The 25976-nt window shown below is 48.2% G+C and overlaps 1 protein-coding gene across 3 annotated transcripts; it reads right to left on the bottom strand.

Moving 5' to 3' along the window:
- Positions 1 to 1385: 1385 nt before the first annotated feature.
- On the bottom strand, positions 1386 to 18726 carry LOC112319958 (CEA cell adhesion molecule 1). Of its 3 annotated transcripts, XM_024577349.4 has the most exons (8): positions 18518 to 18726; positions 17323 to 17682; positions 11634 to 11912; positions 11051 to 11305; positions 5733 to 5859; positions 4950 to 5002; positions 4238 to 4269; positions 1386 to 3190 (listed from the first exon to the last, which is right to left on the bottom strand). In XM_024577349.4, the coding sequence occupies exons 1-8, from the start codon at positions 18579 to 18581 to the stop codon at positions 3071 to 3073; spliced, it is 1290 nt and encodes a 429-aa protein (XP_024433117.2). In that variant the 5' UTR covers positions 18582 to 18726; the 3' UTR covers positions 1386 to 3070. The 3 variants fall into 3 exon arrangements, with proteins under 3 accessions (XP_024433117.2, XP_024433120.2, XP_024433119.2); XM_024577352.4 differs by lacking the exon at positions 4950 to 5002 and having other exon boundaries at positions 18518 to 18725; XM_024577351.4 differs by lacking the exons at positions 4238 to 4269; positions 4950 to 5002.
- Positions 18727 to 25976: the final 7250 nt, after the last annotated feature.

The raw sequence follows: 25976 nt of genomic DNA, 5'->3' as shown, positions 1-25976 counted from the left end.
ATTTGTTTTCAGGCATAGCATTGGTACTAGGAATTCTGTGTGTGTATGGGGTAGACAGGCAGGGATGGGTAAGGAGAACGATCTAATTAGAATGGAGGAATTATACTAGAGAGTGGTGGTAAAGAGAATAGGTACTATTAGTAGAGAGGAAGAAAATTGAACTTGCCTGATAGGGCAGAGCACGCCATTGTAGATTCCTGAGTAGAAGAGCAAACCAGGTTTTAGGAAGGTAGTGAGGTAGTTGTCTGCGAGGCAGAGTTCACTAGACACCAGAGACCAAAAGTCAAGCTGTACTCCCAGCAGTTGTTGAGAGCCTGGGTTATTTAGGTTTATGGGAATGGAGAGAAGGACACAACTGGGAGATGTTAAAAAAGAATTGACTGGCTTTGACGGTGTTTCGAATCTGGGAAACAGGAAGCAAGGCCTGAGGAACAGTGGTGTGACAGACAAATGAGTGAGCTGTGGGGGAAAGCAGGGTAATCTCAGAAGGTACTGGGATGTGAGTGCCTGAGATCTAGGAAGCAGTAGGGGCTGGAGATGGAGTGGCAGGAGCCATCGGCACGAGCCATTGGCACAGAGGCAACTGAAGCTGGGGGAGAGCGGGGTGTAGAGGGAGCCCGCAGGGTCTGAGTGCTGACCCTGGTGTGTGGGGTGTGGTGCATGGGCTGGGGACAGGAGGAGGACACACAAGAAGGGAAAAGTTGTTTTGTGGTCTTAGATGTTCTAAAAGTGAACAATGGGAGGACGGTGAAAAGATCTTCACATTTTGCCAAGAGATGGATACTGATTTTGTGTTGCTTCCAGCATCTCTGGGGTGGAGGAGAAACTGGGTGATGAGAAAGGAAAAGAGCACACGCTTAAATCCCTTGGAAATGAAGGAAAAGAGATAATAGGCTAGTACTTAGTGGAATAAATAAATGAAGGTTATTCAGGCTAGAAGAGCTCCGACCCTAGGAGGAGGCAGAATAAAGGACCTGGGCACGGGAAGATAGAAGGTGCTGGAGGGATGTCTACAAGGACAGACCCCACGGAGACTCCCGTGAAGGAAGGTCTGTGGCTGCATCTGGTTCACATGAGCCACCGGTGTGGGAAGTGTTGTTTGTCCCTAATAAAGTGTGGCCGGGAAAGTTTTTACTCGTGAAATCATCTTCTTTCCCAGAGGAAAACAGGCAGTTTCTTCGAGGCAGGCTGCAGCCAAGGGCTATTGCTACTGGATAGACTCACTTTGCTAGCTGGTGTGCAAATGAATTTTGCTAATTCTCCGACCACTAGGTCAAATATCTGTAGGCTTAGAAATAGGCTGTGACTCCCAGTTCAGCAATTTCTCTTCCTTCTGCCTGTAGAGAAGACATTGTCTAAAGTATTATCGACTATGAAGCGGCATGTTGATGTCTGATATATAATTTTTTATTATAAATAGAAAACAAATTTTACAAATAATTTGAAAGTGGCCTTAGGCAGGCAAAGTTAAATAACACAGAATATCATGGGTGAGGGGAAGAACATGTGGTCTGTGTCAGGGTTAGAAAACCCTGAAAGAGGTACCTGGGTACAGAGAACTCCCACCTAACCCTCTCTGAGGAGCCTCTTACACACAGCATGAGAAATCCATGTTGAAGAAATCTTCGACAGCCCCAAAGAGAGTCACATGTGTGGGAGTCTGGGAGGGCAGTACGTCTGCCTTTCCCCGTTCTTCCTTTTTATTCTGGCGCATTTCTCCCGTGGGAGGAAACAAATTTCAGAAGCTGCTCAAGGAGCCTGGGGCCCAGTGTGATCCGCCCCCGTCTCCTTGGGAGTGTCAGCACCAGGGCAGCTCTCTGGGTTGTAAACAGTGTCAACAGTGTGAGTGACAGCGTCCTCGCTTCAGAGAGCCCTCTCCTCAAGGTCCAAGTACACCTCAGCAGAGGCCAAGGTTCCCTGAGAAAGTGACAGAACATGCACAGGCAGAAACATGGAATCGAATGGTGGTTGATGGTCGGCCTGGGATGCCTGGAAACTGACAGACCGGCTTCTAGCCCAGAATGAGGAAACTGATTCTGCTTTTCTGTCTGGAGCCCCTGACGTAGCAGCCTCCAGGAGCTCCTGGCCAAGGGGTCCTAAGGGATTCTGGTGGCTTCTTTCACCTTAAGGCCCTCAGATTGGTTTACACAGCAAAGCTAAGTAAAAATAACCCCTTTCACATAAATAAGGAATTACAAAAAATTAAAATGGCGGAATGTGTCAGAGAAACAGGAAAAGCCCCAATGCCCCAAATTGCACATTCTTTATAGTTATTTAAATAACCTCTGAAAGGAACCTGTGATTCCTTTCTGAAATTTGCAGCAGATCGTCTATTAGGAGCTGACTGCCCCCTAAAGCTGCAACCTCCTCCCTTTGTAGATATTTCCTTGAATAAAAGTACTTGAAATTATTAAAACATATGTGCATTTTTTTGGTGAGTTCTCTGAAGACAGGCTTGCCAAAGGGCTTAGGTGGTACTCTAGCCCAGCAGCAAGGTGTTTGGGCTCTGGTCCTACTGGTAGACACCCCGAGAGCAGGCAAAGGTATAGACTTTTTCTGTTGAGAACTGGTTAGTTACATTTGCTTTCCTGTGTGTGGTGGGTTCACACTGGGTTTTGGAGAGAGAAGAGAAGCTTCTACTTTTTCTCTCTCTTCTTCTGTGGCACATGCATTTTAGTGGATAAGGACATAACTCTCAAGGTTATGGCCAATAGGACAGGACTGAGGTGGAAAGGAATGAGTGTGCGCTGAATAGGTAAGTGTAGAACAAGTCTAGGTCAGGAAAGGGGGAGGGGCAGGAGATTCTGGCAACTCTCTCCAAGGTCTGCTTTGCAAATTTCAATGACAGACCGGGAAGGCTGGGCTTCCTACAGACCTGGGATGTGCTTTTTCATCTGTAAACAAAGAAGGGAGGGGCTGTGACCAGGAGCCTGGAGGTGCAGCAGGAGGAAGTGAAAGGGGGTGGGGAAAGAGGCTGCTTCTCCTTTTCCCTGAAAGTAAAGGGATCTCCTGGTTATCAGGTTGAGATGCTTGGAATAAGCCCTCAGTGCAGCAAGCAGGGCAGGTTGCATTACTTCTTTTTCACTTCTGAATAAATCATTTCCGTGGCTACTGGGGACGGGGAGGCTGAAGTTGGTTTCTTTGATTCTTGCGCATTGAAGTTCAGGGAAGAGTATGTAACTTCACAGATCTGAAAGGCAACGGCAGCAGTCAGTTAAATCAGTGTCGCAGGCCAGGCCCTCACCTGGTCCGGTGTGATTCAGCACCCCCTGCTCTCACCACTCTGAAACTCCTAGCCTTGGAGAAGGGCTTTTACCACCCATCCTCCCTGCTTGCAGACACCCTTTGGATGGTCATGGGAAGAGACAGACTAGGCACTCACACAACAGAATGCGATGACACGGCAGTGGGCACGAGCAGCTGTGAGTGCATGCAACAGCACGGATGGGTCTCACAAACCATTCCGAATGAAAGAAACCAGGCACATATGCGGATATACTGTGTTTTTCGATGTAAGACCACAAACTGGCAAAACTAATGTAGTGCCTTGGAGGTCGGGATGGTGGCTACTCTTTGGAGGGAAGGGACTGGCGGGTTTCATTCTGTAGGGGGATGACGTGTTTCTTGATTTCAGAGCTTCCTACAAAGGTAAGTTCAATTCACGGTAATTTATACATTGTTAACATACACATATGACTTAAGCATTTTTAAATACATATGTGTGTTCTATCGAAAGGCTAAATGAGAGAAATCAGTATAATTATTTTAAAGTAAAAGACCTAAGACCTCAGACCCGTTGGAATGGATGGTATTCCTTGACAGAAGAGCAGGGTCAGACTGGAGGTGGAGCAGGGAGAATGACCCAGTGCCCTCCTCGTGCTGGGCATGTGCGGGCTCTTTGCATTTGTTGCCTCCTTTCATCCCTCCAACTTCTCTCTGGAGTAGGCAGCACGCCCATTTTACAGATGACAGAGTGGGGGGATCAAAGAGGCTCAGTTACCTGCCTAAGGTCATAGAGCTACTAATAGTCACAGCCAGGATTCAAATATAAGATGGGAATAACTCCAGAGCCCACGTTTTTGCATGAGGTAGGCCCCCCATGGGGTCTAGTCCATCTTTGTTGCTGCATTGAGGAACTCGGACCTAAACTTGGTCACATTTGTGTCTTCAAGAGTAACCCATTTTACCGGGAGGTGTTTCCATGAGAAAATGAGCCAGTGAAAGTGGCTGTGCTTACCTCGTTAGCTGAGTTATCAGAATGTCCCTGACCTGGGGAAGTGAAAGAAGAGTTACCGATCCATGAAAATGCAAAGCTGGCTTATGGCGTTATGGCCATGGTGCTCCTAAACTGTTGTGATTTCTAGCTGAAGGAGGTGGCAGGTGGAGAGGGTGGGGTGGGGAGGGGGCCCATCACCACTTATGGAATGTGCTTCCCTCAGAGCCTGCGGTTTAGACCTGGGGTGTTAGTAACAGCGGTGGTGGTGAGGTGGCGGGAGTAGGGGCCTCAGTTCACTTCTGAAGATTTATTCCTGTTCACAAGGCCTTGCTTTTTGCCCAGATGTGTTCCTCAGCAGCAGGTGCCAGTGGCAGGGAGGGACATTGAAACCCACAGCACCCAGAGCACCATAAGACAGAAAAAGTCTCACCAAAGGAGAGTGCCTGCATCTGTAGTAGAGGCAGGGGGGGAAGATGTGGGAATGGCTTCTAGAAACATGTCCGTCTCACCCAGGCCTGCCTGGATGGCTGAGGGAGTCTCACTCAGGTCTGGGTCTCCGGGGAATCTTTTGTGGCTAGACGGGTGTGAGGGCCTACTTCAACCTAAGGTTGGGAAATGGAGATCCCTTCTAAAAATTCAGAAGGTACTGGGCATGTGAGAATCCAGGATTCCCTGCTAGAGCAGGGCACGTGGTGGAACATACCAGCTCTCACTGAGTGGTGGCTTTACTTACTGTGGTTGGAGGCTGAGGGTTTGTGCTCTGTGAGATTGCTCTGGTTATTTGCCCTAAAAAAATATCAGAGACTGTGACTGCTGTTCCCAAGCATAGGATCTTTGCTTCTTGAAGTAGGAAGGACACTGTCAGCAGATAATTCCTTGGGTGAGGGCTCCTCAGTGCTCATCTATACCAGGGTCAGAACTGCCTTTCCTCCTAGTGCCTCCTCCTCAATGTACCAGCCATCCGCCATCCCCTCTAGTGTGCACCCCCTTCCTGCTGGCCTGACGTTCACATAGGTCCCTTCTTTATCAACTGCTTCTGAGCCTGCTTCTACCCTGACATCTTTCCCTTTTCTAGGCAGATGCTGTTTTTATTCTCACTTTATTTATTGCCCAAGAGGCCTTCGATTTCTGTTTCTTCTTAGGTTCTCTTACTGTCCTGCCCCTCGCTTCTCCTTCTCTTCCTGTGGTTGACAGAGCACACACCTTACTTTCTCCTGCTCCTCTTTTCATTTGTTTTTCTTCTTGGACCTTCTTTCCCTGACTGAGGGATGAAGGAACATGATCAGGTCTGCCTCTGTAAACCAGAGGGATGGGAATAACCATTTCCCAGAGAGAGAGGGGCACAGGAAGCTTGAAGACCAGGGAAGAAGAGGCTGCAGGGATTAGTGCTAAGCAGCAGGGGTTTAGTAAGGAGGAGCCTCAGAACCAGGCCCAGAGATGGAGGGGAAGTCTCCTTGTCTCTCTAAGGATGGCAATTAGCCTTGGAGAAAGCAGGCAAGAGGAAAGGCCATCATACCCTCCAGTCTTCCTGATGTACAGAAAGTACACCAGGGCTGTGATCAGAGCTACCCCGGCCACGACTCCAATCACGATGCCGGCAATGGCCCCACCTGAGAGGCCAGGACTTGGTGATGTTGAAACATCTGTTATGAAAAGAGAAGAATGAATGAAGGTGACATTATTTTATAGTGGGGTGCCCTGGGAAACAACTCTCAACGTGAAGAAGTCTCTACTTGTTCCACCTAGGAATAAATTTTCTGTGGGAAGGCTTCTATAAGGTTTTTGTAATTTCTTTCTTTCATGGTATTTCTAGGATGGTTGTCAGACTTGCCTTCTTGGCCTTCCTGTGCGCAGATATTTTTGGAGCTTTGGAAATGTGACAAAGGCTGATTGCCATTTTTGTAGGTTATCACTTCCCACCTTTCCATGGTTGCGTGTTTCCTGTGTACCAGGTGTGGCAGCCATGAACATGTGCCACTCAGGTCTCCTGTGTGTGTGGGGGGGCTTAAGTGACGGAAGGTGGTGCATTAACCACCTCCTTTGCACAGAGACCACGCTTCCCTGGGCTCCCAGCAGGGACATGAAATAAGCTCAATTCTGTGAGAAACTGTTTCCTCCTATGGGTGACTTTAGCTCAAGGTCTCCCCGTCAGCTTTGCAGACTCTCTCTTAGAACCAACCACTGCAACCCAACACTGTCTTTTCTTTCTCCTTCACAGGATCGGATCTGCACCGTGGTCTGAGGAACCTGCCAGGCTCCTCCCACTTCCATCCCACTTTCCTCCACAGGCACTTTTTCCAATAAATACTCAGTATGTCTAATCCTATGTTAGCTGTATCTCAGGGGATGAAAACTAACAAGCTGGGCTTGAAACTTTGCACTCAGTTCCTTTTTTCTTTTCCTGTCCCAGTGAATTTTGTGTGTAATGGCCCTCGTACTCCCCCAAACATAAATCACTTTTCATTTGTTTCTTCCTTTTATTTCTGTTGCCCTCACTAGTGACCTCAAGATTGATGACTAATATTCATGTTGGCTACTCTTAGGGGATGCCTACTATGTGCCAGGCTCTGTGCTAAATCTTCCACTTACATCTCATTTGATTCCTATAATAACTCTGTCAAATAGATGCTATTTTTACCTTACTGATGAAAAAATAGAGGCTCTACAGTGGTGAAAAATTTACCCAAAGTCATATGACTAGTAAGAGATGGATCTGGGATTTGACTCTGGGGCTACCTGACTTCATAGAGGTTAATGATAATAGTAGTTATAATAGCAGCTAACACTTATGGAACCTTTCCACTGTGTGTGGCATTTTGCTAGGGGTTTAACTATTATTACATTAAATATTTAAAGCAATACCACAAAATAAGTGCTCTTATTGTAACTTCCAGTTGTGGAATGTGAGGCTCAGAGAAGTTAAGAATCTTGTGCAAGAAACTTGTCATTGTAACTGCTTATTTTACAAAAGAAGAAAAATCCCAAATCAATACCCTTACTTTACAAACTTAGGGAACTAGAGAAAGAAGAACAAAATAAACTCAAAGGTAGCAGAAGGAAGGGAATAATAGATAAGGTGGAGATAAATCAAATACAGAATAGATAAACAATAGAGAAAATCAATGAAATGAAAATTTTTTTCCTCAAAAAATAAAAAAATATTAACTAAATGGACAGACTTTTAAGTAGATGGACTAAGAAAAAAAGAGAAGATTTAAATCTTCTCCATAGAACAAATAAGAATTATAATAGTACTAGCCCTGGCAGGTGTGGCTCAGTGGATTGAGTGCTGGCCTGCAAACCGAAAGGTTGCCGATTCAGTTCCCAGTCAGGGCACAGGCCTGGGTTGTGGCTGGGTCCTCAGTTGGGGGTGTGTGAGAGGCAACCACACATTGATGTTTCTCTTCCTCTCTTTCTCCCTCTCTTCCCCTCTCTCTAAAAATAAATAAATCTTTAAAAAATTATAATAGTACTATAAATAATTATATGCTAATAAATTGAATAACTTAGATGAAATGGACAAACTCATAGCGACACAAAATGTACTGAGATGGAATCACGAAGAAATAGAAAATATGAATAGACCTATAAATAGTAAGGAGATTGAATCACTATAAGTATTTGACAAAATTCAATATCCTTTTATGATGATAATGCTCAAACAAGTAATAGAAGGAAACTACCTCAACATAATAAAGGCCTTTTATGAGAAACCCACAGCTAACACCTTTCTCAACTGTGAAACACTGGGAGTTCTTTCTCTAAGATCAGGCACAAGATAAAGATGCCTGCTTTTGCCATTTCCACTGTAAACAGTATTGGAAGTCCTAGCCAGTAATTAGGCAAGAAAAAGAAATAAAAGACATTTAAACTGGAAAGTAAAACATAAAATTATTTCTGTTATCATATGATATGATCTTATATGTAGTAAACTCTAAATATCCCACAAAAAACTGTTAGAAGGAATAAACAAATTCAGCAAAGCTGAAGGATACTAAATCAACATGTAAAAATCAGTTGTGTTTCTATATAAGAACAATGAATAATTCAGAAAGGAAATTAAGAAATCCATTTACAATAGCATCAAAAGAATAAACTATTTAGGAATTAACTTAACCAGGGAGGTAAAAGATATACTGAACATCTACAAAAAACATTGCTGAGAAGAAAAAATTAAAGACATAAATGGGAAGACATTCTGTGTTCATGGATTGGAAGACATGATATTGTCGGGATGACAATACTGCCCAAAGTGACCTACACGTTCAGTGCAGTCCCTATCAATATCCCAATGACACCTTTTGGGCAAAAATAGAAAAACCTATCTTAAAATTCATATAGAATTTCAGGAGATCCCAAATAGCCAAAGCAATCTGGAAAAAGAAGAACAAAGTTGGAGGATTCACACTTCCTGATTTCAAAATTTACTACAAAACTACAGTAATAAAAAGAGTGTGGTACTAGCATAAAGACAGACATATAGACCAGTGGAACAGAAAGCCCAGGAATAAACTCTTGCATATAAGGCCAGATGATTTTGACAAGAGTACCAAGACCATTAAACAGGGAAAGGACAGTCTTTACAAGAAATGATACTGGGGAAACTGGATATCCATCAAAAGAGTGAATTTGATTTCTTACTTAACCCTATATACAAAAAATTAGCTCACGATGGATCAAAGATCTAAATGTGAGAGCTAGATCCAAAAACCTCTCAGAAGAGAACATTGAGTGAAAGCTTTATGACTTTGGGTTTGGCAATGATTTCTTGGATAGGAAACTAAAGGTAAAGGCAAAAAAGAAAAATAGATAAACTGGACTTTATCAAAATTAAAAACTTTTGTGCATCAAAGGGCACTGTCAACAAAGTGAGAAGGCAACACACAGGATGGGAGGAAATATTTGAAAATCATATATTTGGTAAGGGATTAATGTCCACACTATATAAATAACTATTACAACTCAACAGCAACAAAAAATCCAATTAAAAATGGCCAGAAGAACTGAGTAGACACTGCTTCAAAGGAGACATATAAATGGACAATAAGCACATGAACAGATGCTCAGAATCACTAATCATTAGGGAAATGCAAATCAAAACCACAATGAGATACACCTCATATCCATTAAGATGATTGCTACTAAAACACACACACACAAACCAAAAACCCAGAAAACAATCTGTTGGCAAGGATGGGGAAAAACTGGAGCTTCTATACATTGCTGGCAGGAATCTAAAATGATGCTGCCACTGTGGAAAATGATAATGACAGTTCACCAAAAAATCGAACAAGGAATTTCTATTTGATCAGGCAATTCTACTTCAGGGCATGTACTCAAAAGAATTGAAAGCAGGAATTTGAATAGATATTGGTACATCCTTGTTCATAGCACCATTACTCACAATAAGAAAAAGGTAGAAACAACCCAGAAGTTCATGGATGGATGAATGATAAGTGAAACATGATGGACACATACAAGGGAATATTACTCAGCCTGAAAAGGAGTGAAATTGTGATATATGCACAACATGGATGAACCTTGGAAGACATTATGATAAGTGAAATAAGTTCGACACAAAAGGACAAATATCATATGATTCCACTGATACAAAGTACCTTGAATAGTGGTTTACAGGGGTTGGTGATAGGGAAGTGAGGAGATAATGGATACAGGGCTTTAGTATGATAAGATGAAAATGTTCTGGAAGTGGATAGTGGTAGTTGTTCCATAATTATTCATATGAATGTACTAATGCTACTGAACTGTGCACTTAACATAATTAAAACGGTAAATTCTATGTATATTTTATTACATAAAAATGGCAATAAAAAGCCATGTGCAAGCCATGAGTCACGATGAATACCAGACTCAGAATTAGAAAGTAGGAATATGTGATTCAGAGACAGCTCTTAACCACTTTTCCATTCTGTTTACTGAAATGGTATCCTAATTGACATTCTGCCCCCTGTGACTTCTATTCATTTCACATAACATTGGTAGAGCAGCCATCCCAGGAAGGTGTAGGATGGGGCAAGTGGTCACTTACATTGCATACCCAGCCTGAGGGGCTCACTTTTGCTGGAGCTGTTGGGGTTGAGGACCTCACACTGATAAACCCCAGTGTCCTCCCTCCTGATGGGGTCTATGGAGATTTCAGAGTCAGGACACAGCTCAGAGGCATCTACACTATGGCTTTGTTCTCTTCCCAGTTCTATGCAGCCTGGTATGAGGGAGGCTCTGGTGTCAGTGGGTGGCTCAGTTTGGCCAGACTGAGGACAGGCTGCCCATGCAACTCCTCCATGGGTCCCGGTCCCAGCACAGGGGGCGGCAGAGTCAGGCACCAGGTGAGCCTGGAGCAGAGCAGGCAGCAGGGGTCTGTGCTGCTCACCTCCTCAGAGGAGGTTTCACCCTTTCGTTTGGGGAGAAAGAGGTGAGTTTGATTTAAAGCCTCGTATGTTCCCTGGAGCACATGGAGTAGGTCACAGAAAAGGAAGAGGTGACAGAAGGAATGAGTTAGTGACAAAAGAAGCAACTTGACCCTGAGGACACTTGTTTTGACCTCTCTGTGAAGCCCCCTCCCCCACATGGGGCTTTGGGGTCTGAGAGAACCCCTCCTCACTTTCCAAGACTGGACTGCAGCTCTGCCATGAGAAATCAGAAGAGCAAGGGGAGGAGAGAGACTACACAGATGTAGGGGAGGGTTCAGGGGAAGAATTTGTGATTTGCTGTGTCCATGGCCACAGAGTGGGAGATAATGTCGAGGCTCTTTTCTGAAAACCAGACAGGCCTCCACCCCCAGAGCTTGGTGTCGATGGTCCCAGAGGCACTTACCAGTCACTATGATATTCTTGACTGTGGTCCTATTGAGGCCAGTGACAGAGTTATGGGCGAGGCAGGTGTAGGACCCACTGTCATTCGCAGTGATGTTGGGGATGAAGAGCTCCTGTGTGGATTGCTGGTGTGTCCCATTGATAAGCCAAGAATACTGTGCAGGTGGGTTAGAGGCTGCGTGGCAGGAGAGTCTGAGATTTGCCCCTGGTCGGTAATAGGAGTCCGAGGGGGAAATGGAGGGGTCATCTGGGCCATCTGGAGCAAACAGAGCAAAGGCACACATGAGGTAATCAAAGGGAAGGAGAAGCTCCTCGTCTGTTCAAGGGCTACAGTGTCCCTCTGAGCTGGGTCACAGGCTTGTTTTAAAAAGTCCCAACCACAACCCCTGTGTTCACTGAGCCTGAGATAACCTGTTTGTCCCAACCGTCAGGCCTGCCTATATTTTCCTGGGATCGGAAGTCATGGCTAACCTGGGTGTCCAGGGTGAGGGTCTGTGTACTTGGACTGAGAGGGATGTAGCCTGGCCTCTGATGTGTGGATCTGAGTGGCCAACCTAGGCCATGGAGGAACAGAAGTTACTCACAGAGAACATTCAGGGTGAATGGGTCACTGCGGCCGGCACTCACTGGGTTCCGGGTTTCACACTCATAGGGTCCTTTGTCATTCCTCGTGACATGGAGCAAAGTGAGAGTCCTGTTGTCCTCGGACAGCTCCAGCCTGGCGCTGTCCTGGAGGCTCTCACTGTTGACCATCCACAGGTAGGTGGCGTCCTGAGTCTCAGATTCACACGTTAACAGGACAGGGTCCTTGTGCTCCTCGGGGTTGGAGTTGTTGCTCGTGATATTGGGTTTGGATAACACCGCTGTGCAGGTAACAGAGAGAACATTGCCCTGGGTGGTACCTTTGACTTTTCAAAGGCATCTTCAATCAGGGTTGGCACCTCTCACCTCTCAGCTAACTTGAGTCCTTAAAAGAATAAGGCAGGTCTGTGTATCACACAACAAAATGAGCACCTGAGTGCTCAGAGAATGTGAGCACTCCTGTTCTGTGTCTGGAGAAAGCACAGACTTTCTGATGAGTCAGTTAACTATCAGGATTTGATCATGGAAAGACATAGGCCTGGGAGTCAGAGTCCACTGGGCACTTGTCCTGGTTCTTCACTGACCAGCTGACTGCCTGACCATCCTCTATGGAGATTTGATATGGAATGTGCAGGTGCTGAGTCCCTTCAAGCTACACAAAGCTACATTGCTGGGTCAAGGTGTGTTTCCACGGTAGCCTCATTCCAAGGTTATCCTAGAGATGAGTCATGATGGGCCATCCCACAGTCCTTAAAGCCCAAGACTGGGCAGTGTAGCCTGGGACTGGGTGGTTGAGCAGATACAATACATGGGGAGACTGGAGCAGGTCTGGTGGTCAGTTCAGGAGGTGGGCAGTGTGCCCAGGACTGGTGACTGTTTCATTGGTGACTGACATGAGAGAGTGATCCCAGAAAGGATTGAGTGGAGTTCAGGAGTGAGTTGGAATACAGTGAGGGATGTGGGAGCTGGCTGGCTTGGGCAGTGGAAGCAGGCTCTCTGCCCTCAGTCTTTGCTGTGCTGTCTCCCACTGTAGCGGGCAGGACCCTTCCTCAAACACCCAGACAACAGCAGCTACAGAAGGGGGGACATGTGGGAAGTGGGGGAGCTGGTCTTGCTGAAATATGGCCCTCATGGACCATTTGTGTTTGGCATCATGAGACAGAAATTGGAATTGGATTATGAAAGAACATGTGACATTCATGCCCCAAAGATCTAAGACCAGTCTCTGGAGGGATCTCTCTGTCAAGAGAACATTGAAGGTCACAGAGCAAGTTCTGCATTACACCAGAGTCACACTGTGACCAAAGGAAGATGCTACAGTGGGTTTGAAATCAGTGACTTTCCTATAGCAACAAGAAAAATAAAGTATCTAGGAATAAACTTAACCAAGGAGGTAAAATACCTGTACTTGGAGAACTACAGAACACTAAAGAAAGAAATTAAGGAAGATACAGATAAATGGAAGCATATACTATGTTCATGGATTGGAAAAATTAACGTCATTAAAATGTCCATACTACACAAAGCAATCTATAGATTCAATGCAATCCCTATTAAAATACCAATGGCGTATTTCACAGATTTAGAACAAATATTTCAAGAATTTATATGGAACCAAAAATGACCCTGAATAGCCTCAGCAATCTTGAGAGGAAGAACAAAGTAGGAGGGATCACAATTCCGGACATCAAACTATACTACAAGGCCACTGTAATCAAAACAGCCTGGTACTGGCACAAGAACAGATACATAAACCAATGGAACAGAATAGAGAAATAAACCCAAGTCTCTATGGTCAATTAATATTTGACAAAGGGGGCAGGAGCATAAAAAGGATTAAAAATAGCCTCTTTATTAAATGGTATTGGGAGATCTGGACAGGTACATGTGAAAAAATGAAAGTTGACCACCAACTTACACCATACGCAAAAATAAACTCAAGATGGATAAAAGACTTAAATATAAGTCATGAAACCATAAACGTCCTAGAGGAAAACACAGACAGTAAAATTCCACACAGCAATATTTTCACCAATATATTTCCTAGGGCAAGGGTAATAAAGGAAAAAATAAACAAATAGGACTACATCAAATTAAAAAATTTCTTCATGGCTAAAGAAACCACCATCAACATGAAAAGGGAACTAACTATGGGAAAATATACTTGCCAATGATATCTTGCCCAAGGATTTGATCTCTAAAATATATAAAGAACTCACGTGACTCCACACCAGGAAGACAAACAATCCAATTAAAAAATGGACAAAGGACCTGAACAGATACTTCTCCAAGGACAACATGCACAGGGCCCAGAGGCATATGAAAAAGATGCTCAGCATCACTTGCCATCAGACAGGTGCAAATCAAAACCACAGTGAGATACTACTTCACACTGGTCAGAATAGCCATCATTAACAAATCAACAATTAACAAGTGCTGACAAGGAAGTGGAGAAAAGGGAACGCTAGTGCACTGTTGGTGGGAATGCAGACTGGTGCAGCCAATGTGGGAAACAGTATGGAATTTCCTCAAAAAACTAAAAATGGAACTGCTTTTTGACCCAGAGATTCCACTGCTGGGATTCTCTAATAATCCCACTGCTAATAATCCTGAAAGGCCAATTCAAAAGAATTTATGCACCCCAATGTTCATAGCAGCATTATTTACAATAGCCAAGTGTTGGGAACATCTTAAATGCCCATCAGCAAATGAGTGTACTCAAAAAACTGTGGTACATTTACACAATGGAATACTACACAGTAGAAACATAGAAGGAGCTCCTACCATTCACGACAGCACGGGTGGAACTAGAGAGCATTATGCTAAGTGAAATAAGTCAGGAAGTAAAGGACAAATACCATATGATCTCCTATGACGGGAACCTAATGAACAAAACAAAGAAACGAGCAACATAGAATCAGAGGCATGGAAATAAGAAACAGACTGACAGCGACCAGATGGGAGGTGGGGAGGGATATAAAAGTGGGAAGAAGGGGGAGGGACTAGTCAAGGGATCTGTATGAATGACCCACGGACACGGACAACAGGGTGGCAATTGTCTGTGGGAGCATGTGGTGGGCTGGGTGGAGGAGAGTAAGTGGGAAAAATTGGGACATCTGTAATAGAACAACAACAAAATGTTTATTAAAAAACAGTGACTCTGGAGAGAGAGACTGTGAGTCCTACTAAGTGAACAGAAGTGATCGGAGGGTACGTGTAGGTGTGTCTGTTGCATAAAGGGAAGGATGATACAAAATTGGCAGAAAAGATATGTGTAATGTTAGTACTCGTAGGAAGAAGGACTCGGTTACCAGTTTCTGTGGCCAGTAAGGCCAGTGGGGAGGGACCCACACACAGGCTGTGGCATGTGCTCTTTCTTTTCTAACTCAGGAAACTGAACTAGAGTTTGAACAAATTCGTTCAAACTGTGCTGCACCTAAGAGAAAGGACAGTGTCTGAGAGGGTCCCACCCCACAGCAAAGGTGTCATTATGAGGATGCATGTGTGTGACACAGGCAGTGAACCAGTCAGATGGGGCAGGGTCACCAGCCCCACCTGGGAAGGTCTCAAGTTTACCCTGGGAGGCTCCCTGGGAGGAATGGGAGCCTCACACCAGGACACGGATGTGAGTCACGAGTCAGGGGTGAAGTGATCCCGTGAGTTTTGGGGACTTAGACCTGTCCTTCTGCCTTTGACTCCCTGGCTGAGTCATACAGAGAGTAAATCAATGGGTTACATGTCCCTGTCAGGTGGCCTGCTCCTGTCCTTCAGGGAGAGAAGGAGCCCTGGAAGGGGGCACAGCAGAGGCTCTTCCTCCTGGTGACCTGGGAACCTGGCTCATGATGGAGCCAGGGGCTGCTGCTCTGACTTCTGTGTCCTTTCCTGTTGCCCAGGAGGGTGGGCCTGTACACAAGTGTGAACAGGAGAGCCTGGGAAGATTGCAGGGTGGAGGAAGCAGAGCAGAGCAGTGGGGCTGGAGAGAAGGAGGAGGCAGATGAGGGACATGGAAGGAGCAGAGAGAGCCAGAAATATCCTTGGTGCACAGGGAGTGTTACAGGTGACTTAAAGATCCCAGGGACCAAGAGCCCAGGGCTGCCCTAGGGCAGGACCAGTGCAGCCCAGAAAGCCTCTAATGGCCAAACAGCTCCACAGCCACCTTGAAACTTGGCTGCTGGGGGGCTTCAAGGGTAGGTGGTCAGAGGAATGGAACATGGGTCTCAGGGTCAGGAGGGACAGGGAATAGGTGTGCCCCAAATCTCCTAGGACTCTGCATCCAGGTTCCATTCTCTATAGAGATTATCATTCATTCATTCACCATAATTCTTTCCTTCTTCATCAGAAGCGACTGGGTGTTTGTTACATGTTGGTCCCTGAGCTGGTTGCAGGTGTGGGGTGAGGGGTGAGAAGGCACAGTCCTTCCCTTCATGTCCAGTGGGAGTGACACCAGCACATCAGGAAGCAAAGAAGGGATTTCAAGTCCAGGGCAGGGAGGTTGGACCGGCCCCCTGACGGGGAGGCCTGGGCGTTCCCAGCACGGACTCTGATTGTTACTGCAGGTTCTTTGGTTCGGGAGTAAAAACAGATTAATTCTCCACTTCCTTTCACCCCCAGACCAGAATCTCTCCCTCTGAGTTGACAAGCCCTAAGAAGAAAAGATCTGAACTGGCAGCTGGTGTTGGAGTCTACACGTGTGCGATAAGGCCCTTGGAGGGGAGGAGGGGATGGGCTGTGACTGCAGACAGGTCTTGGCCTGACTCATTGGACAGTCCTGGTCTGTGTGACTCTGTGTGAATGTGCCCCAGTAACTCAGCTCCCCTGAATAAAGCAGGGTAGATGGCGAGTGGTCTCAGGCTTGCCAGGTTGTCTGTGAACGAACCTTAAATCTTCCCCAGTTTCCTGACCTGAAGCTTGGAACAGAGGAGCTGCCCCAGCTAACAGCCTCTGTTATCATTTGTGTCCTGGAGAGAGGACCCCCTGGCCTGACCCCTGGTGGATGAGGAGTTGTGAGCAGCATCTTTATTCCTCCCTGCTGACGCTGACCTTCCTCTGGGGTCTCCTATGTCCCTCAGGGCAGGTACCTATTGGCCTGGGGACCTTGTCCACATGTTCTTTTCGCATATAGTCTTGGGTGAAGGACCCCTGCCCAGATGTGGCCTTTGAGGCTGATCCCTGGCTGGTGACCAGCTCATGAGCCTTGTGACTTGGGCGCACAGGAAACTGTTGCTCCAAGTCAGCCCTGCCCAGAAGCACAAACCCACCCTGACCCCAGAGTCCCTGGAGTTAGGATCCCTGGAACGGGGTCTAGGGAGGGGCTCCCAGGCTGAGGTTCTCAGTGAGGATCCCAGGGGCCCCTCAGGTCAGGCCCTGACTGAGCCCTTCAGGATCTTTCTCTGGGTCATGGTCATGGGGAGGGTCCAGGGGGCTGGACTGAGATTGTGGTCTCTTTCTGCTGAGTTTCTCCCATCAGACTCGTCCTTCTGTCTGTGGTGAGTGTGTGCAGGGCTGGAATTCAAGAAGAGAGCTCTGATCTTAGGAAGCTTGTCTGCACTGTGCGTGTCCTGCCCTAAATGCCCAAACCCAGCCTGGGACGTGATGCAGAGGGGGATGGAGACAGAGTCCAGGATTCTCAGTCCTGTGTGTGAGTAGAAGTCACCCCACCCGACACCCAGAGATCAGGGAGAAATCACTCACGGTACACATGAAGCTGTCCAGTTTCTCTTTGACTGCTAAAATCTTTTCTTATGATTTGTATGGTGTAGGGTCCTGTGTAGTTCAGGGGGACCTTCTGGAACAGTAGAGATCCATTGGGGTATATTGTCTCTCGACCGCTGTGTGCAGGCCCGGGGACCATTGCCTGAGTCTCTATCATGTATGATGCAATTTGGTGCTTGCTGTCCACACGTTCCCCTCTGTACCATTCATACCTTCCCAGATTCTCAGGCAGACTGTGGACAAGGAGAAGCACATCCTCCCCTTCAGCAGCATTGGGCGGCACTGATTCAATAGTGAGTTGGGCAGTGGTGGGCGGGCTCCAGAAGGTTAAGAGTGAGACTAGGAGGGAAGGAGAAATAGATCAGTTTTCGCGCCTATATATTGTGATGTAAAGACAAAGCCCTGGGTGGTGAGAAGTCTCTTCATCTCTTAGCCTTAGTGTGAGGTCAGAGGCATGGCCGCCATTCCTCTGCACCTCTTTTATTTCTCCTGTTCCGAAAACTCTTCCTCAGGTGTCTGCCTGGCTCATCCCCTCAGATGCCTGCTGACCCTCAGGGGTGTCCCAGGGAGACACGTTCCCTGACCACCTCTTTTAATGACACTGTCTTCACTTTCTGACCTGTCCCTGCCCTGTTCCCTTCATGACACCTGTGGGTACCTGACATCACATCTAGATCTTTCCTTGTCCTTCTCCTCCCCACAGAATGTGAGCTCCATGCAGGCAGGGGCTTGTCTGACCCTGTTGCACCCCCAATGCCTGTGACAGGCTGTAGGTGCCTGCGGAGGAATGAGCGAGTGGTCTCAGGTCCTGCAGGGGTGTATTTGCTTCTTTCTCAGGTTGGTGGTAAGAAAAAAGGTTAGTGTTCCTGGTTTTTCTGGTGTCATACTGGCATATATGGTTATTATTATCAGTTTTCATAAATTATTTTTCAATGATGAATAACTTGTAAAACTTACTGTAATCAAGGTTTTCCTGCCCCTCACACTTCCAGATCATGAGATTTCCCTGTTGCTGAGCCCCCTCCCCCATCCTATTCTGCTCCCCTGTCCTCTCCCCTCAGGGCCAAACAGAAGAAGCCCTCTGTCCCCTCTCAGAGCCTTGTCCTCCCCAGGAAACCCTGTCAGTCTCTGTCCCCAACTTCCCATCCACCCCCAGGAATTTTCCCCTCCTTACCGGCCAGCACAAGCCCCTGCCAGGGGATGGGCCCTCTGTGGGCAGGGGCTGAGAGGGACTGCATGGCGTCTGCTGTCTCCTCTGTCCCTCCCTCTGTGACAGGAGCTTGGATTCCAGAAATGCTCACGGGCACTGCTGTCCTGAACTGTGCGAGCTGCCAGCTGCCGTCTATCTCCAGGTGTGGGGAGCCTGCTCCGGATCAGCAGTGCTCCCCAGTCACGTGGTGCAGGGGCGGGGTCTATGCCCAGGTCCCTCCCTCTATCTCCCTTCATTCCCGCCTTCCCTGTTTCCTCCTTTCCGTCTCTGTTTTGTCTAAATTTCAGACCCTGACACCTGCTGAGCCCTCTGCCTTTTCCCCCAAGCGATTCTCCACCCCTCTACCCCCAACCCTTGTGCGAAGTAGGCACGACTTCTTTGGACCCGCACTAGCCAGGAACAGCTGGGCCGGGCATTTCCCACAGCTCCACGTTGGGTGCACAGTAGCTTCACCCTCAGGCCTTCTTATCTCTTCTGGCTTTTTCTTTCAGAGCAGGAGTCCTGGGGTGACATCAGGCACCCTTGTCACATGGATGTCACCCCATTGTTCATCAGATCACCTGTGGAACTTGGTGAAGGTTATGATGCCCAGGTGACAACACAGAAATGCTACTTCAGCAGCTGTTCTGCTAACGTAGATGCCCGCCAAAATGAGACCCCTTGATGTGGGGAAGGGACAGTCCCCTCTCTTGTGTACAGGGAGGGTCCACAGATCCTGTTCAAATGCAGATTCTGACTCTGCAGGGGGGCAGTGGACCGGAGACTGCATCTGAGCAGCTCTCAGGGGGGGTTGATATTACTGGCCTGTGGGCTCTCTTTCATTTTTATTTTTTCATTTACCAAATATTTAATGAGCTTATTCTGCTCTCTTGAGCCCCTTTAAGAAACCGGACATACAGCAGTGAACACAACATAAAAGTGAGAATCCAGTGCTTACTAATAAATCCATCAGAGTGTTTCATTTGACATTTCCTGTAAACATAAATTTGTTAAAAAAGTTACAGGAGCTCGGGAGCACGGTCCAGTAGTGAGGCTGGTAGAGACCCTTTCCCGAGGACAACTCTCCCCAGCGTTGGTCTCTGCTGTGTCCTGGTTTGGGGTCTGGCAGCACCACTCAAAGAGCCCCTGTGTCCCCAAACCTGGGGATTGTTTCTGTCTGTGACACTAAACCCAGCTGGGCACTGGGTCTCCCCCAGGTTCTCAGATGCTCTGGGGTGGTGGGTATCCTCCCAGCAGGAAGGTCACAGAGGTGACTCTGGGTGACAAAGGGACAAGCTGGGTGATGACTGCTGAGGGGACCCACCCTCTGTCTTCAGGTGTCACTGGCTTCTGCTTCTAAGGACAGAGACCCAGGACTGGGTGTCTCAGAAGGACCTGCAGTTCTTGGGTGTGAAGGGAGAGGTGTTCTGCGTGTCCTAGTGGGTGGTCTGGTGGCTGTGGGCTCCTTGGTCCTCAGGGGACATTTTCAGGGAGGGGGCTCCTTCTGTGTCTGTTAACTGATCCCGTCCGTGTGCTCCCTGACCTTGGGGACAGCTTCTGTCCTCTGCCTGGGGGACTTGCCTGGCAGCCTTGACAACATGGCAGGCACAGAGTGGGAGACAGTACAGGGACCCCTAGCAGAGCAGGTGCTCCCAGGCCCCCAGAAGGAGCAGGTGGGAAGGAGCAGGCATTTGGGAGGGTCCCAGACAGGTCTGTGGTGTGGAAATCAGGCTCTTTTTCTATTTCCTTAGACAGCCAGGTTCTTGTATTAATTTCCTGTGTGTTGTCTGTGTGTCCCAATGTCGCCTCCTGCAGGGCATGAAGGAGACCTGCAGCCAACGTCAGAGCTGCACAGGGGATGCTGACCACACTCTAAAGGGTGGGGCTGACCCTGAGCCTTGGGCAGAGGTGGGCGGGCTCTTACCATCAGCCTGAAAGGCCATTCACCCCAGGGCCTGGTCACTGTGACTCCAAGCTTCCAGAGTCTATCCCAAGTGAGAGGACAGGCATTGTCTAGTGGAATCCTGATCCAGTGTCAGGAGACCTGTCCCCCTGTGGGGATGTGTTCTCTCAGGAGGAGCTCTTTGTCCCTGAGGTTTCAAAGGAAGTGCCAGGTGAGGGGTCTTTTGAGTGTGTTAGCAGAGGGATCAGCCTGGGGGGCTGTTCCACAGACTGCCCTGTGTGTCCCCAACACAAGTCATCAGTGTCCCTGCCTGTCATCTGCTCCAGGCCTCCCCACAGGGCCCAGGAGCTGGAGCAGCTCCACATGGAGACTCGGGCAGGGGATGGGGAGGCTCTGTGGGACCCTCAGCCCCTCTGAGATGGAAGCCACCCCAGATCCTGGGTCCTCCAGTCCCATCATGCATGGAAAGTGTCCTTGTTCCTCAGGACACCATGGGCTGGCTGGTGAGATGTCTTCTGGGGACTACAGGTAGGTGTCCCTATGGACCAGGGACCCTGTGGTTGAAAAGTCACCCGCTGATTTCTCTGTGGTCAGGACGGACTCCCCCCTTCCCTGGTGGTGACTCACCAGGGTGGAGAATCCAGAGTTTGCACCCAGTCAGGTCTCTGTGAGGAGAGAAGGACTCAGGCTGCTGCCCCGCCCCCTTCCCAGGAAACGTCACTCACAGGGAGGAGATAGGCAGGGCTGTGGTTTTCTGGGAATGAGGGGATTCCAACCCCTCTCTGTTAGGAGGTCCCTGTCCTTTGTGATGACTCTACAAGGAGCACAGGCCTGTCCCTGTGACAGCCACGGGCAGTTGGTGGCTTCTTCCCATGCTGACACCAGTGTCTTCCTGACTAAGGAACATGCTCTGAGCCCAGGTGTCACACGGGTTACAGGCGTCTGCTGTGTGGTTTCCTCATCCACTTAATGAGCATTTACTGAGCTTCTGTGATGTGTCAGTCAGGCCCTGTGTTGGGCCCTGGGAACTCCACAGAGAAGAGGACATAGGGGGCCCTGTGCTCATGGAGATTACTTTGTATCAGAGAAACGGTCACTCAGTGAAATCATGGAAGGAAGGAGTCAGTTATTGAGAGATGGTCTGTGAAGGGCAAGTGTCTGGTACATCTGGAGCACGCATGTGAGTCTCAGCTGGTCTGGGGATCACAGAGAGCCCCTCTGAGATGTAGCCTTTGGCTGTGACTGAGGCATGAGTGGGCATTCACCCCCGGAAGGATGTGGAGGGTGTTGAGAACAGCTACCTGCAGAGGGCTGGCCTTTTCTGGGGAGACACCTGGCTGGAGAGAGTAACTGATGGAATCCAGTGTGGGGAGAATGGAGACTGAGGAGGACTGTGGACCCAGCGATGCTGGTGAGGGTCACACCTTGCTGGGATGTGGGTGCTGCTGTGAGGGATAAATGGGCACTGTTCAACAAGCCCTTGGGGTGGCTCCTGGCTGTGGAGTATCTTTGCCCCCCTCTGGTGGACAGAGCTGGGAATGTAGCAGTCACGTTGTTTATTTGACATTTTTCATTGACATTTCACGTGGGTTAAACATACCATGTTCATGCTCCATCATCATCCTGGTCCGTTATTCCTAGTCCCTGTTCCTGTAAGTACGTTGGCCCTGCCTCTTCCCTCAGAGACATGTTACCAGGCTCACATTTCCAGGAATGTGTATCCATTTGTGTTTGTCTCCAGCAGGTTACACTGAGGGTGCCCCTGGGTGGAGTGGTGTGTGTGGCTGGAGTGCTGGGTGGTGGGTCTGTGGGGAGAAGGAGGAGCAGGGAACCAGGTGTGTCAGGAGGGGAAGGTCTGTGTCAGGGCAGGAGAGGGGGCAGGATGGACGAGTCATGGTCCCCCTCACTCCTAGTTCCTGGTGCCCAGGACAGGGACCCTGGTTCTGGGGACACACAGCACCACACACTTCTCTGTGGTCCTGATCAGGTGAGTGGAGCTGCTTCCTGAGCAGTTCGTCATGACCTGGGCCTCACGCGCCCTGTGCCCGTGGCTGCTGGGCTGTCAGGTGTTGGGTCCACATTGATCCAGGGCTGTGGTTGGTGCTCTCTGTCACATGGGCTGTGATGGTGAGGTGAAGTCCTGGTCCTGAGACTGCTTCACACACACAGCCCCACCCAGGGCCCAGGCAGAACCCCCTAATGCCTGTGTGCCTCACCTTCCCCCTCCTCATTCCTGGGGTTTCTGTCCTGCACCTCCTTTTCCCTGGGCCTCTGTGGGCAGCCTCAGCCAGGGCCTCACCTGCTCCCATTCCAGGCAGCTGCCCTTGGTGGTGCTTCCCCCTCACCATCTCTGTGCTCAGCAGCCTCTCATTTGCTCTGAGCCCTGGCTCCAGCAAGGGAGGAAGGCTGGAGCTGGGGTTGGCGCTCTCCAAGGTGCTGCACTGTCTGGAGAGCTGTAGAGTGAGGGGCCCTGATGTGTCGATGGGGTCACTGCTGTGTCTCAGCTGGAAACCTTTCTCATTTTCCAGAACTGAGCCCTCTAGGCCAGCAGAGCATGGTGTCTTGGGCACAGGGGGCAGAGCACGTGCTAGTGGGTTGTTAGAGGTAAGAATGAGTGGTGTCTCTCCTCTTCCACCCCCTGATCCCTGGACCTGTGATTCCTGGCTCTGGGAGAAGCAGCGTCCTGTATTCAGAGCATATGTGGTTTCCTGGAGTACCTTCCCCAGCCCTGCAAGGTATGGTCACATAGCTGGTGCTGTCACTGTGTTCCCAAAAGGCCATTTCACTTTTCTGTCAAGCCAGCTGTTTGAGGATGGTGAGACCAGTGGCCTCCATGGGCAGGAACCCACTGCTGCGTTTCACGTGCTGTGAAGGGAGGCCTCGGTCAGAAGCAGTGCCCTGTGGGGAACTGTGAAAGGCCCCATACCTTGGAGCTCTCCCAGCCAGCGCAGATGAGAATAAGTCATGCCAGACACAATCTGTTGTTCCGGCGGGAAAGGGATGGCAATTCCCTCTAGTGGAGAATGCCCCGAGCCCTTCTCTGAAATGGCTTTTATTGGGTCAGTAGGTGCAGGGATATGCAGCATACATGCATAGCTCATCAGTCAATGTCCAAAGTCTGTAGTTATAAAAAACTGATATTATGTATAGATGACAATTGAAGAAACACAGAGATCTGCCTCATGTCAGGGTCTATTAGACATGTTGGTGCCAGATGGTTGTATTTCCTAAGATAAGGAGTTCACTCCTTATGTTTTGAACTTAAACTGTTTTACACCAACAGGACTATACTAAATCAAAGCAAGCTTCAAAGGATACAATGTATACTTTAGGCCTAATTTCCCACAGGAACCCTCCATGTTAGTATCCAGTCGTGCCTTCCACCTGCTTCCTGGCTTTCCAGTTGAGACTTACAGGCAAGGCCTTGTCCACGGGGGGCTACAGTCTCCAGAACCACACAGAGTGGTCCCCAACATCTCCCCCCTTTTTTGTTTGTTATGGCGGATACGGTGGTAAGTCCGATGAAGCCTGCTACTTGCTCTTTGCATGTATGATCTCTGGAAAACAATTTGTAGGTACATCTCAAGGCACAAAAGACCACAACAATCAGGAGGCATCCCGTATCCCCCATGACCCAGATACCCAAATTTAGGCCCTCAAATCAAGTTTTTGGATTGAGCTATTATAAATTTTTCCGCAAGGCCAGAAAGACCCTTAGGTCAGTGAACTGTTTAATGTCCTGAAGCTGCTGACACAGCTCAGGCTGGAGCTGATCAGTTTGCCCTTTGAGATTGGAGGAGAAGGCCCCACGCAGGCGATGTTGGACCTCCTCCCATGGGTGCTGACTGGAGTTCCACTTCAGGGGGGTGACACACAGCTTAGAGAAGCCTGGATCACAAGTGAGTTGTTGGTAAGTGAGAAGAGCGTCTTGCCGTTCTCCCAGCCGTATTACTGCAGACTCTACAGCTGAGAGCCTGGCAAGGACCTCCTGGTCAATATGCGTCTGTTGAATCATCTCTTGGGTTGTATTGGTGAGGAGGGTGATACAGCATGAGTGGTCTGGACAGATTCAGCCAGAGCTGTGGCCGCCACTGCAGCAGAGGCAGCTATAACGATGGCAGAAACAGTACAAGTGATGAGAGTTCCTAAGAAACGCCGCCCTCTCACTTGGGAAAGAGCATGGTTGAGGGCAGCTAGGCCCCCTGGATCAGGGGACTCCAATGGAGCGGAGGTGGGTCATGGAGCGGGGTAGCCTTTTCTATGATAAGGCTTCACCATCTTCGCCAGCAGCTACAAGGGTCCTTCTGAAGAGGAGACACAAGCACACCCTCTTCCCTAGGTTAGAAAATCAACAGTTCCTTTGTGGCTGGTGAGGGAGGAAAAGCCATTCAATGATTTCAAATTTGGGGGTTAACTGTCCCAGCACTCCTGTAGGTGTGTGAAGAGTGGGAAAACAAAATAACCGCACAGGGTGTGAGCAACCTACTTGAGTTAACTGCCTAGTTTGCATTGCTTGATTGACAAGACTTAGCTCAGCTCAGGAGCAAGGAGAGACTTCCCCGTGAGGTTAATTGGGTATCTCCCCTTCTATCGGCTTTAAGCTCTTTAACCCTTGGCTGCCCGGTATGCAACGGGCAGAGAGCGGTGTGGACAAGGCTCCAAGTGAGGAGGCATCGCAAGTCTACGTCTGCTCTCTGCTCTTGGTGCCACTTTAGTTTCTGCCCTACCTTCGCCCCGACCTGGAGGTATGAAGATCTCTTGTCTGGGAACCAATGGCAATATTTCAACATTTTGTTCCTTCGATAGCCCCGTTCTCATCTCTCTTAGATGGCAGAAAGATAGTAGGAAGATCTCTCTCCTTTTTTTTTTTTTTTTTTTTTTTGATCTCTCTCCTCTTAAGACTTAAACCTGAGTGGGGAGTTGAGGGGTTAAACAGTGGCCCACTCCCTGGGAGTGACCTAAGAAGCAGTTCATGCCATCCTTAGAGTGACTTTTCCCCCCTTTGCTCTGCTCAGGAACCTAGAGAAAAAAACAGCTGAGGTAACAGGCTCAGGCCTCAAGAGGGGGCTGAAAAACAGCCTGAGTTTTAAGTGTCACTTTTTTCTTCTGCTTGGAAAGACAGGCCCCCTGCTGTTTTTGCAAATTGTAAAGAGTTTGAGCAGTGAGTTAATTACCCTATTGTTCTCGGGACCTGGTGGTTCCTAGGTCCAGAATTTGCAGTGTTTCAAAGACCTAGATGCTTATTTTTCCTTCTTATTTATTTTCTATTTCCACTTCCCTTCTTTAGTTACCCCTCCAATGTCCTTCCTTCTCATGCTACACACGAATGTGTTATCTTTTTCCTTTTTAAAAAATATATTTTATTGATTATGCTATTACAGTTGTCCCATTTCCCCCCCTTCACTCCACTCCATCCTGCACAGCCCCTCCTTCCCACATTCCCCCCCTATAGTTCATGTCCATGGGTCATACATATAAGTTCTTTGGCTTCTACATTTCCTATACTATTCTTACCTTCCCCCTGTCTATTTTCTACCTACC

This window comes from Desmodus rotundus, chromosome 12, assembly GCF_022682495.2.
Source record: "Desmodus rotundus isolate HL8 chromosome 12, HLdesRot8A.1, whole genome shotgun sequence".
NCBI lineage: Eukaryota > Metazoa > Chordata > Mammalia > Chiroptera > Phyllostomidae > Desmodus > Desmodus rotundus.
Note: the sequence above shows the minus strand (reverse complement) of the source record. Positions and strands in the feature narration are given on the sequence as shown.